Source organism: Empidonax traillii, unplaced genomic scaffold (genome assembly GCF_003031625.1).
Source record: "Empidonax traillii isolate 1590-97213 ecotype Southwest subspecies unplaced genomic scaffold, ASM303162v1 scaffold407:size753175, whole genome shotgun sequence".
NCBI classification, from domain to species: domain Eukaryota; kingdom Metazoa; phylum Chordata; class Aves; order Passeriformes; family Tyrannidae; genus Empidonax; species Empidonax traillii.
The window spans coordinates 258,515-271,613 of NW_020955600.1; the positions used below are offsets into that span (position 1 = coordinate 258,515).

The 13,099-nt window shown below is 51.6% G+C and overlaps 1 protein-coding gene across 8 annotated transcripts in view; it reads left to right on the plus strand.

The window, feature by feature from the left end:
• ARHGEF9 (Cdc42 guanine nucleotide exchange factor 9) overlaps nt 1–13,099 on the plus strand; it is a 207,593-nt gene that overhangs the window by 76,863 nt on the left and 117,631 nt on the right. The window contains exon 1 of one of the 8 annotated variants that reach the window (XM_027893824.1): nt 6,967–7,143. The exons of 6 other annotated variants lie outside the window; for them this stretch is intronic. In XM_027893824.1, coding sequence (XP_027749625.1) covers nt 7,114–7,143 — 30 coding nt within the window. In that variant the 5' untranslated portion in view covers nt 6,967–7,113. Of the gene's footprint in view, nt 1–6,966; nt 7,154–13,099 lie in introns of those variants that run through there. One more of the 8 variants, XM_027893828.1, reaches the window with a different exon arrangement.

Below are 13,099 nucleotides of genomic sequence, written 5' to 3' on the forward strand. Positions count from 1 at the left end.
CCCAGCTGTTCCTTTCCCTGACTGTTTCTCTTTCCCAGATGTGCCCTGGCTGGCACAGCTGAGGGCAGGCACGAGATAGGCAGGGAGGGAAATGTGTAGGAAGGCACTGGAAACCTGGGGATTAACCTTACCCAGGCACACTGGGAAAATATGCATGTTAGGACTAACCATACATCATCCTGGGGAAGGTGGTCACAACGTCCCTCGTTGTCCGGGTGTCCATCACTGGACACCCCATGCTGGTAGGGCTGAGGCTGGGCTGCTCTGGGAGCCCTCCCTGCTCCGCTGTGTTGCTCCTCTGTACCCCTGGTTTGGCCAAGGCTGTCGTGGTTAACTCAGACTAACTGAGGCCATGAGAACAGGACTGTGAGCTGAGCTGCTTCAGCTCAGCTTACAGAGCCACAGGTCACAGCTTGAATTGAATAATAGAGCGAGGAGAGTGAGGAGCGACTTTCAAAGGCTCCTCCACATCTCTCCCTGCATCCTGATGAACTGTGGCCATCACCTCATAAACATGCCCTGCTCCTTAAGCCTTCCCCTGGAGATGTGAGGTCTTGGGGGACCGACCCCCTCGCCTTCTGCTCTGCTTAGGAAAGCCAAGCAGTGACATTGTTACTCAGGCAGGAATCCCCGGGATTTGGTGGGAGCTGTGCCACGGGTGGATCCCACCGTGCCATCGCAGGGCTGTGCTCCCTGCAGGTGCAGGGATTCCCACGGCAGGGAAAGCACTTGTGTCCCAGGGTTTTGTGTGTATCTGTGGGTGTAGGACCAGGTTGGGATGCCTCCTCCAAAGGCACCCAGCTCCAGTGGGATCCCTGCTGGGTTTGGGTGTGGAGAGGGGCCAGGCAGGAGCCCGGGTGTGAGTCTGGCTGTTGGTGTGACAGAGCCCCCAGGCCATGAGACACGGCCATGCTGTGGGCCCTGGAGGCTCCTTCCCCAGCTCTGGCATGGGAACATCCCTCCAGGCACAAGGGAGGATCGTGCCTGCAGGATGTGCAGCTTTGTCAGTCCCTTCTGACCTCAAAACACACGGCCTGGGGCAGCATTTATTGTTTCCCTGCAGATCTTCTCATGAATAGCAATACTAAGCTCTAGTTTTCTTTCAAAAAAAAAAAAATCCCTTTTTTGGCTGCAGATCTCTTAGTACACAAATGAAATGAATTTATATATTAGCATCGTGCTACTTGTAAAGCCCTTTCAGTTTCAAATTTAGTTTTATTCCTCTTTTTAATCTCCATAGGATTTTCCCTAAATAAGCAGAACTAGGGCAGTGCTAGTGACAGATGGACATAAAGAAGACTTGGATGCTGGAGAACCTTTACTGGGCTTGGGGATCTGAACTAGGGTGCTTTCCTCATCACCCTGAGAGTTTAATTTGCCTACAGCTTTTTAATTTTCACCTCTAAAGCAGAGGTCTTGGCAACAGAGCGTTCCTTGGCAACAGACTCCTTGGGTTCATTAAAGCAGGGGTGGGAGGCTTCAAAATGCCACTGTTGGAAAAAGTTGAAAGATATTAGCAAATCAAATGGGCTGAGGCATGAGGAGTCTTGTCAGTCAGGTGGGGGTGGCAAGGAGAAGGAATAGTAAACAAGGTGCAAAACATGGAGGGAACTTGAAGGAGCAGTTCTGGAAGGAGGCAGGTCTGGGATTTGCCTGTTTCCCTGCCTTCCCAGCTCTCCCACAGGATGGTCTGGAAAGGAGCAGCAGCAACCTCTGTGTGTCTGGGGGATCGTGTGCTGGGAACAAAATAGTTTTTACTTAATAAAAAAACTCACTTTTCAAAACGGGTTTCCCAACTGTGATTTCCCACTTGGGCTGCGTAAAAGTTGCAGTTTGTTTTGGTCCTCTCAAAATCTGAAGCCGTAATTTTGTTAGTAAAACCCAAAAAGCCCTTTGGGGAGAGTCTGTGAGAGTGTAGATGTGTCCCTTTCCATCCCTTCCCTCCTTCAGCGTGGAGCAGGCTGTGTGTGACACCTCTGTTTGCACTGTGACTGCTCAATATAAACACACCAAATAATTAACAATGCCCCGTGTAGGTAATTGAATTAGAGTTGAGTTACTCTGGTTTGTACCAGCATACAGAGTGTACGTACAAGCAGCTGATGAGGATTGGAGAAGGGGTTTGGAGCAGAGGGAGGCAGGTTTGGGCTCCCCTGCCTGTCCCTGCCAGTGTTTGATGTGTAACCGTGGGAAGTCAGGGGAAGCCCCCGTGCCCTGTTTGCAGGTAATGATTTTTCTCCCTTCCTGTGGTAAACAGCCAGATCCCAACCACATCCATCAGAGCAAGCCATTTTTATGCACTTGTTCCAGTCCTGTGGTTCTGTGATTCTATAATTTATGACTGAAACTATCTTTGTGTCAGAGTTGGTTCAGGAGGACACTCGTATCTGGGGCTTCTGAATATGTCATCTCCTATTAAAGAACAAACAAACTCTCTTGTAATGTACCATAAATAATAATACTACTTTGCAGGAGCCCGGAGCGCTGTGTTATTGCTGTGCTAATCAGAGAGGCACTGGGCCATTATGAAAGTATTCCATGGGGTTTGGGGTTTTTTTCCTGCAGGAAGGTACGTGTTTCATAGCTGTGTAGCGTGGCTGATTGGTTTATAAAGCCAGGCTGCATAATTCCTAGTAGAGGTTAGACAAATTCCCCTCCTTTCTCATTAATTAACCTGTAGGATTTGGTGCCTGTTCTTTGCAGTTCAGTAGAGACGATGACTGCAGGAACATATTTGTGCTCTCTGATATGGAATGAAGAACATCTGCCTTCTGCAGCAGTGAAATACTGTCATGTGCCAGGGCTCTCCAAAGGGCACCGTGGAGCTCCTGCCTGGATGAGGCAATTCCAGGCTGGAATTTCAATAGGGAGCTGTTGGCAGGGGGATGTTCTCCAACGCTGCATCGCAAGGGAGGGAAGAGAGTGGGGGAAAAGCAGGGGAAGGAAAATCCCTGTGTGAAGGCAGCAGCAGCAGGGCAGGGAGAGGAGCCCCTTGGGAAAAGTTCCCACATCCAGAGAGAGGTTTAGAGCAGTGTTCTTACAGTGGGATTAAAGAAAGGAGGCCTTGGAGATCTAAAGGAGATTTCTGTGGTGATGTGAAAAGAGATGAGAGGCAGGTGAAGTCCTGCAGTGCTGCTGTGCTTCTCTGCTGCTCTCACAGGCTGCAGGAAAATGAACCAGCGTGTTTGGGATCCCACTGCTGTGTTTTGGAGGTCTGAAACGAGGGATCTGCACCCAAAAACTGCCCTGCATTGCCACAAATGGTGGCTGGGAGAGCAGGGTGGGTGTCTGTGTGTATTGGATTGGACAGCAGATTGCAGTGGGAATATTGTTGAAGTCTTGTGTGTGTCACTTCCACAGCTCCAGGTGTATTGGATGAGGTACAAGGATGGAGGTTACTTATTGCTGCTCCAGAGTGTGATGTGATAGTGACTGTCCTGCTGGTACCAAATTGCTTGGCTTCTGAGTCACTCTCCAGGTACAAGGAATTAGGAGAAAATAAATTACACGTGGAAAAGTGGCATAAATCTAATCATTATAGTCCCTTTATTAGTCACAGCTGCTACTACAGAGCAGTGTCCAGGTAAACCCTGCCCCTTCCTTCCCTTCCTTCACGTCTCTGCTCACCAGTGAGGTTATTGCCCATTAGAAATATCACTTGGCAGTCAGAAGGAGACCCCAAACTGGACTGGACTTTGAAGGGGAACAGCCATCTGAGGGTGAAGCACATCAGCTCATTTTGGTCCCTGTTCTGGAGGGAAGGAGACTTCTGGTAAAATGTGACCAGAGCACAGCTCTGCTGAGAATTACTGGGATGTTGTGTTATGGATGAGCAATACACGAGTTCTTCCAGGGGGCTTTCTCTGGAGCAATCCCCCAGGCAAACCAGGGACTCTCTGTTCACCTGAGCAAAACCTCGTCCCTGCCTCCCCGGTGGGATGTGCTCAGGTAGCAGAAATGCCATTTTTTTGTACGCTGAGCCCCAGGGCAGGAGCCTGCAGTGCAAACTCTGTGCCCAAACACCCCACACTGAAAGTTGGCAGTTTCCCTGTGGGCACTGTGGGTTTTCCTAGCAGTGCAGTGCCCTGGCACTGCTCCACAGTGCTCTGTGATTCACAGCTCAGCTGTCTGGTTTGAAATGCTCCATGTCTCGGGTGTGCTGGCTGGGCAACCCTCTGTGCCTTCAGATGTGTGGGCTGTAACATCCCCTCGGAATGCCTGGCAGAGGGGCCCAGACGAGGTGCCCTTTCCTGCAGGCAGGTGCTTTGCTCCAGTGTGGGGAAGTGGAGGATCGTAGAGCTGCAGGGGACCCGCGAGGATCGTCCTAGTGCAGCTCCTGGCCCTGCACAGGATCAAACAGAAGCTCACAGGTGGCTCTTCCCTGCTCCCCCTGCTCTGGCAGGATGCTGGGTTTGGTCCCCTGCCTGCTGGCTGCCTGCAGAACGCTTTGCATAGACAATGAGGCAGCAGAGGTGCATTTTCTTGGCAGGGAAAAGGCAGCTGGGTTCTCTCTGTGTTTGCATGTGCCAGAGAGAATGGCTGCCCCACTGCTCTGGGCAGGATGGCATTTGTGTGCAGCCTGATGCCCATTCAGGGGTTTGGCTGATCTCTGGGCTTTCCTGCCTTTCCTCACCTTCACAGGGAGCAAGAATTAACCTGGCAACTCTTGCTTTGCTTCTCAGATCAGCTTAGTGTAAACAAGGGCTAGAAATGTGAAACAGTGGAATATGAGCCTTATTGACAGGCCAGATCAACAGCTGACAGGAGGAGCAAAACGGGGATGATTTCTGCAAGTGTGTAACAAGCTTCCACAACAATTGTCCCCCTCTTTCTCCAGATCCACGTTACCCATTAGAACAACAGGGTGGGATGTGCCAGACAAATACCCACTCCATTTGCACTGCCAGGTTAGGACGGGTGTGACTTGGACTGGAGTGAGTGGAGTTACTGGGCTGATGCATTGTGTGGTTTAAAGAGGATCTCGTGCTTAAGAGGGCCATTCTTGTATTATCTGTGTGTGTGCTGACAGCAATGCAGATCTCATTCAATATTTCCTGGTAGAAAAACATTTACCTTCAATTACAGATACCCTGATCATTGCTCTCTTTTTAGTCCAGGTTTCTGAAAAATCAATACCCATGCATTCAGGATGTCCATCTGTCTGTCAGTTCTGCTGTCCTGACTCTCCCCAACCCCTGTAGCTTTTAAATCAGTTGGTGCTTGTGCTGTCTGACATCCCAAGGAGGTTTTGTACCTGGTGAGGGGCCGACCCTGGTTGACAACACCAGAATAGTTGCCAGAGGTGGGATTTTCCAGCCAGAGTCCTCCTGTGGATGTAAATAACTTACCTGGAGTTTCTGTCACTTAACATAGGAAACTTGGGTAGAATTCCAGAGTTTGGACAGCTATAAGCATTTGTCTCCTGACTCACTCTTTTGTCAGCCATCTCTGGCAATAATGATGGCTGTCAGTGCCTGTAGAAAAAGTGATGGAATATGGCTTGATGTAACTGGAGCAGGTTAACATGGGGCCCCAACAGTGCAGAGATGCTGGGCAGCATCCTTTAACTCGTGCCTGCACTCCTGGTCTGTCCCAATTCAATAAATAAGTGAAGACACCTAGGCTCTGATCCTGCTGAGTGGCACAGGACCAGCACAAAGTGGCAGTCACGAGGAGCTGCATGTTGTTTCCTGACTCAAAATCTCCAGCTGCAGGAAAAATGTTGACTCTGGAGGCCAGGAGCAGGAGATCCAAGGGCTCTCCTGCCCTTGAGTGCATGGCTAAAACCCCACTCCAACACAACCCTAAATCCTCTGCAAGTGGAACCGAGGAGATCACAGCTTCCCCAGAGGTTTTGCAGTATATCCTGTGTGAGGATCCAGCGTGTCCCGTGTACCCCGTGCGTGTATGTGCTGGCTGTGGTGTCTGTGCCCCTCTGAGCAAGATGTCAGCCACTTCCCACCTTGTCTCCACAATTCCTTCCCTCCCTCCTGGCTCTGAAACCAGCTGCAGACTTCAGCTGCCGGAGAGGAGATTTGGGGAGCGCTGGGGGGCACTTTGCCTGTACTCAGGGGTGTGTCAGTCCCTGCTCCGGGCTGCCCCTTCCTGTGGGCAGCGAGCCCTGGGATGGCGCAGCCGCCTCCGTGAATGGCCTTGGCCAACTGCTGCCATCTCCATGTCTCCGAAAAATGGGGAGAACCATGTCAACGTGCGTGTCCCAGCTGGAGGACTCGGGAGGATTCAGCCCTGTCTCCAGTTGGCTCTACACATCCCATATGCTGCCGCCGCCTCTCCTCTCCAGCGCCAGACAGAGCGAGCTCCTCTCCCTCGGTGTGGTGGGTGGCCGTGGCGATGGGGAACGCTTAACGAGTGGATTTTTTTCGCAACTCTGCAGCGGGCTGTACTTTCCTTGCCGTGACCAGAAAGTCGGGATAAAGCTCCCTCACGAGGGGAGTGAGCAGGGGATTAAACCCCTGAGTGGGGAGCGGGGCACGGGCGCTGGGGGGAGGATAACCCCGGGCAGCGGGGGCAGCGCTTGGCTGGGTTGGGAGGTTTGTTTGCAGTGGGAAGGGGACTCATCCTGCATGTGGAGAGCAGAGTGAGAAACTACTGCCCTTTGAACGTCAGCAAAATCCCCAGCCCCTCGCTGAGCGTGGAGCCATGTGCTGGCTCTGCAGATCTGGAGTCCTGCAGCGCTGGGGGCGAGGGTGACCGGCCGGGGCAGGAGGGCAAGGGGTGCCAGGGGTGCCGGGCGCCTGCGGGGACCCTCCCCAAGTTTGCACAGGTCCCCCCCTCCCTCCCCTCTGCTCTCCTCCCCTCCCCTCCCCTCCTGCAGAGTTTCAAAGCACGGCAAGGGAAAGAAAAGGACATCCCCCTCCCCTCAAATCCCTCGGTCCGTGACTGAAATAAATAAGCACAATCCCAGGTAGTGAGGAGGCTGCTAATAACGTGCTCCTGACAGGCACGGGATTGCCGGGCTGAGGGATGGCTGACTGAAAGCTCCGGGCTAGGGTGGGGGTGGGGGGCTTCTTTTTTTTCCTGCCAGCTCTCGCCAGGCAGTAGGGATTTTTTTTCCTTCCCCTCCCTGATAATAAGGACATCATCAGAAGCAAGATGCAGTGGCTAAGGGATGGAACAGGAATGGTGAGTTCAGGTAGCTATGTCTTTCTCTTTTCCTCTTATTGCAGTACTTTGACAGGGAAATGAACCTCCGTCCTATCTCCTGACTCCTCCTTTACTCGCTGTCCTTGAAACCATTGATCACTCTGTAGCCATTTTATGGACTCGGCATTCCCAAACTGCTGAGCAGAAGAAGAAATTAAAAGAAAGGAAGGAGGGTGGGCACGCGTTGGGGCGTGGGAGGGGGAGCGGCGCTCGGCGGGGCTGGGGAGGGGGTTTCGGTAGGGTGAATCGGGGGCTTTGTGGGGGGAAGCAGAGGGGTTTCCCGGTTCCCGAATGTGGGGTGTGCAGTGTGCGAGCCGGGAGAGAGGACTGGGAGGAGAGGAGTGCCGGCACAGGGATGCTGGCTGGCGGCAGCCGCCGGGACCTGTCAGATCTGCCCCTCCGCTGGATGATGAGTTGCGGTGCGGGGGGAGCCGAATGCGCTGCTGAGCTGGAGAGTCCCTGCCTGCGCTTGCACCGGGCTGTCAGGCACTCCTCGGGAGCGGAGAGGCTTCAGGAAAGCCGGTTAAACACTGACAGCTCTGCTTAATGAGACCAAATCCTGCCGATTTACAGATGCCCTGGCTGAGCCCGGAGTGCGGCTCGGAGGGGCTGTGTGTGCCGGGGGTGGGGGGGGAAGCGGGGAAGTTCCCCCAGCTCAGCAGGGTCCCTCCGCCTCATTCAGAAAGTTCCCCGTGAAGCGATGCGGTTGTTATTGAGATCCTCCTCCTTGCACAGCTTGGCTTTGCAACGGCAGTTCCCTCCGTGCTGGGCTGGGCTGGGCTTTGCAGGTGTTTTTGGGTTTTGCCCTTCCCTGGGCGTTCTCCCTCCCGCGGGGAGCCTCGGGGCATCCCTGCGGGCCGCTCCCGGTGTCTGGCAGGCTCAGGCCGAGCGGGCTCTGGCGTCACCTGGCTCAGCCCCCGCGTTCCGGCTCCTTGGGGGCACCGGCAGATGCCGCTGGCAGCGGGGAGGCTTTTGGAGCCAGCGCAGGGATCGCTGCCCGCTCTCTGCTGGTGCCCAGCCACCAGCTCTGTGCCGCCCTGTGCGGCTCCTCCTGCCCTCCAGCCCCTCTCGGGTACTCGCACAAATCGGGGCTGAGCGGTTTGTGCTCCTGCGAGGCTCGCTGTGATGCGGGGTGTAGGCAGCAGCCTGCATTAGGTACCACGTTTGTTTAGGTCCTGTGTAAGGTTTGTCCACCATCCCCGCAGCGGTTCGGGGCGTTTGCTGCCGCCTCCCGCCCTCTGAGCATCGGGAGGGGGTGGGATTCCTTCCCTGTGCCCCCCGGACCCGCTCGCAGCCCCAGGAGCACTCTGCCGCTCCGCCGGTGTCCAGGCAACACAGATCGCCCTTTGCCGGTTTGCATCGTCAGAGATAACCACGGTGCAGAAAAGTGGTGCTGGGAAGCTGGATGTGGCTCTTGCATCCTTTTTCCTCTCCTCCCAGGTGGCTGCTGAGCTCGGGTGGGGAGGGGCTTGATGTGGTGCAGGACAGACTGCTTTTCTAATTGACACAGCACAAGACTTGACACTTTTCTCACCCTCTCACCTTCCCAGTTTCCTTCCTTGCTGCCGGCAGTCAGGGAGAATTTGTTATTTTGTTCTCATTAGTCTAATCTTTGCCTTCTCTTCGAGAGGAATTATAGGGGTTGCTGGATAGCCTGTAATATATGATATTTTTTGGGGGAAAGTAAAACTCCAGTGATTGATTTTGAAGCGGGTTCTACCCAGGAATTTCCCAATATTGCTCTGTCTCAGAAGGGAAAAATGAAAGAGATAACTGTGGTTGCTTTATTTTATACAGCAGTTCAACAGGCTCAGCAGTATTTGGAGATATTCCACGTATCTCCAGGTATCTAGAAACAAAGAATTATTACAAACCAACAGAGTAGAACTGAACTAAATAGGATAAATCCAGCAGGAATCTTTGCATTCCCCTGTGAGTGAGGAGCCTGTTTCCCTGGGGATGGGTGGCTGTGGTCTGAGGGTTCAGTGGGCTCCTGCCCTTGGAACCCCAGGGGTGCTGGGAGTGCTCTCTTGGCTGTGCTGCAGAGCCAAGGTCCTGCCGACGCTTGGGCCCTACAAATTCTGCTCCTCTGGCAAGACAAGGCATGTTAGTCCAGATGTCCTGGCCAAGTGCCAGTGCAGATAGTGATATTCCCTGTAATGCAGATTTTCCCTGCTGCCCCATTGGTAAGTTGCTTTAATTTTTAGCACTTCAGCTGTGGATCATATTGGTGTGCACTGCTAAACAAACGAGGTGTTCCACACCAGAAGTAGCTGCGTTTCAGCAAGGCAGTGGGAATATCATCTTATTCTGCTGATTAAACTGTGCTACAGAACTATCAAATGGCTGTGCTGACTCCTGAGTGAAGGCTGGCTGCCCTGTTCACACTGCCTTCCATGCCATGGAGAACCTCAGCCTTTCACCCAGAGCATCACTGGACCAATTTTCATGAACACAGAGCCCCTGATATGGTTTCTCAGCTCTCTTTTTTCCTGTGCACCTTCTAAAGAACAGAAATATACATTTATTTTGACTATCATCCCTGGACATGGTTCTGCTCAGGCATGTTGGTCAAAACCTGGATTTTGGAGTGATTTCTCCCAAGTTCTGCACAGCACTGATTTATTCAAAGTGCTGTTTTCTGTTCTCAGCTTGGGTTAAGGACTCAGACCCACTCCCCTTCAGAGTTACTCATCTTTAGGAAGCCTGTCACTAATGCTTTCCAAGTGATAGTACCTTTTGTTCTCCTGGCAGGTGGCTCTTTATTTCTAAATCAGCCCCTTAAACCTCGCTATTATTCCATAATATTGAGCTGTCGGGGCTTGTTTTTTTCCTCCTTTGCATGTGCTGCTTCCCATTTTTTAAACAATTAATCTTTTGCCAATTATGCTGGCATCCCACGGGGATGCTTTACATGCTTCATTGGTACTGAGTTGCGAAACTCTCTGGTATCTGTTTGTAACCCAGAAAGATGAAACTAATTGTCATTGGTAGTGATGAGGATCAATCTGCACCTCTGACTGGCGTGCGAGGATGATGATTATTTGGTTTGAGGTTCTTCAGAGAGTATTGATCCAGCGTGGTAATCAAATGTTGGATTAAATCAGGCCTTTTCTGGGATTTTCTGGGATCTTTTTTTTTTTGTCTGCCAAGGGCACAGTTTTTTCCCAGGCCTTTGACTGTATTACAAGTGTGAATCTTCTTTGGCATTCCCTCACATGGAGTCTCCTTCTGGGCTTAATGTTGTGCCTGTGACAGCCCAAGTGAGTGCAGCCATTACCTTCAGTAGGTACAGTCCCAGTGTTTTCTCTTTTTCAGGCATGTACAGTCATGTTTTTCCCTAGGCTGCTGTGCCTCTTGTTCAAATACTTAAAATCAAGCTGCACTTGATATTTTCTATTTCTCTCCTAAACAAAAAGTAGACTCTTGTAAATCATTGCAGCTTAAAAGTGTGGTGATAAGGAATTCAGTGAATCAAAGGGCCAAACACTGCAAGTGGTGGAGATGTCGATGAAGAGGGCAGGTCAGCAGCCAGGAATTTGCTTACATTTTTCCTTACTGATGCTTCTCCACTTGTCAGTCTGCAGATCACAGGATACTGGAAGTACAAAGACTCTCTGCGCTCTGTAATCCTGAAAAGCTCAATGTGAAGTCAGGAAAAGAGTAGAGGAAAAAAGCAGTTTTGGTTTGACTTTCACTTTTGAAAGTTTGGATAAGCAAATGCAGTTGGTGGAGAGAAGCCAGGCCGGGGTGGGATGGAAAAAGGATCTTGCAGTATCCAGGCATTAGGGAAGATGGGACTGAAGAGGCCCAGAGCTCTCTGAGTCCTGCAGGGATCAAAGGGAACAGGGAGAACTCTGCTCCAGTGAAGCTCCTGGGAAACCCAGTGACGTGCTGAGCAGTTTGGGTGTCCTGCAGAGGACGCTTCAGGTCCATCAGCTCCACACCCTGGGGCCTCAGCAGGGAGGGCTTTTTCCACAGGAGGGTAGCCTATTGGAAATTTGTTCCCGTTCACCCTGGAATCTGCTGTCACTGGAGGTCAATACTGGGGTTGACTGAGCTCTGTGGGTGCTGGAGAATTCCGTGTGTGCTGCAGTGCCACGGAGCTCCCCAGGCCTGAAGCCCATCCTACCAAATGCATGTCTTTGTGGGATTTTTCTTACTCACAAAGCACCTGTTCTGTTTTTCATTTCACTTCCAGTTTGGGGCTCCTTTAATCTTTCATTTACAGCCTCTGACTTGTGCTGCTATAGGAGTATATGATAGATGTCCTGGTTAAGAAAGAGTTGATGTTGTGGTAAATAAAAATATTTGGATAAACCCCTGAAATATGCCGAGGATTGCCCTGGTGTCAGTCCCACGTGTGGCTGGGGGCAGGCCTGGCTCTAGTCCCATAGCTGTGTGCCCCCGTTCCTACCTGCTGGATATTGGACATGCCAAGAACTTCCCTGTCTCCTGACACATGTCTTGGTGATGCATCAGGGGTGTCTGGAAAACCCTGCGAGAGCAGTGCTGGGAGGGTGCCATGTGCAGCACCGAGCAGGCTGTGCTCGCTGGGAAACCACACACACCACGTGGCCACCACGTCCATCTGTCCCTCCTGCTCGGGCTCTGTAAACCACAATTCTAACTGCTGAGAACCTGATTTCCTTGTATCTAGTCAAAGGGTTTTTCTTTTTTTAAACACTTCTTGAAAAATCTCTGGAATGCTTCAAGCTGACATCTTAATGTATTTATGACATTAGCTGCTTCTGCTCCAGAATGGTTGCTCTGAATCTCTTTGAGCCTGGCTGTTATTTTGAACATGACTAATTCCCTGAGTGACTAAGCTCTTAGATAATAGGAAAAATTCATCAAGTTATCTCGGTCTCTGATAGTTTCTATTGTTATGAAAAGACGACTTAGGAAAAAAAGAATAAATAAAGATGCTTATTATGTAATGTGGGCAGGGAGGAGAGAGACAAGGACTGTTAGGGAATGGCTGGAGTGTCGTATCTCAGAGTGCCATATCTGGGAGCCAGTTTCAGGCTGTGAAGTCTCCAACTTAGTCCGGTAGGAGGGGATGGGTGAGAAGTGAAGAGTTCCTTGTCTGGAGTTGTGGTGACTCCCACTGAGCCCAGGGAGCTGTGTCACTGTACAGAAGTGCCTGTTCTGTGGGGATCCCAGCCTGTGTCCCGTGCTGCAGAATCCCCTGGAGGTAACCCAGGATAAGGCTGGGCTTGCAGTCTCCCCACACCTCGTGTGCCGTAGTTGTTTCCAGGCACAGCCGAAGCCCTCGGAACTCCTGCGGTGCCGTGTTTGGGGCACACAGCAAACCTCAGCTCTGTCCCCCCGGATTCACACGTTGGCCTTGCTGATGGAGGATGCACAAGTGCAGCTGGTGCTTCTGGGAGAAGCCAGTTCCAGCCCAAGCTCCTTCCTGTGGAGCTGTGTGTGGCTGTGTTCCGCAGCAGGGGGGTTTATCCGTGTGATCCCACACAGCTGGGGTCCCCTTGGCTCTCTGCACTCACACGGTGTCAGCAGCAGTGGGCAGGGCACAGCTGCCTGTTCCTGGAAGGCAGCAGCCTCTGCTCCCTCTCACTGTGAGCAATCCTGCTGGGCCAGGGTGGGCCAGGGAATGAAACCCTGCTTGCCTCATTTGGAGAAAGGAAAAAAAAAATGAAAGAAAAAAAACCTAAAAACTTCTTTTTCCTTTTTAATGCTGATATTGCTGATAAAAACTAGTGTTCTATGTTCTATTCATAAACCTACTGCTATCCATCTGGAATTCCTACTTCATTAGCTTGGCTTGCATCATTTCCTTCATTAAAAGAGTGTCAGATTCAATAGGCTCTTCCCTCTTCTTTTTTTGGGAGACAGAGAGAGGGGGAGAAAATGATTTATATGAAGCAGATCTAATTCTCTGGGTTAATTTGTGTGAAGAACACGAGACCCC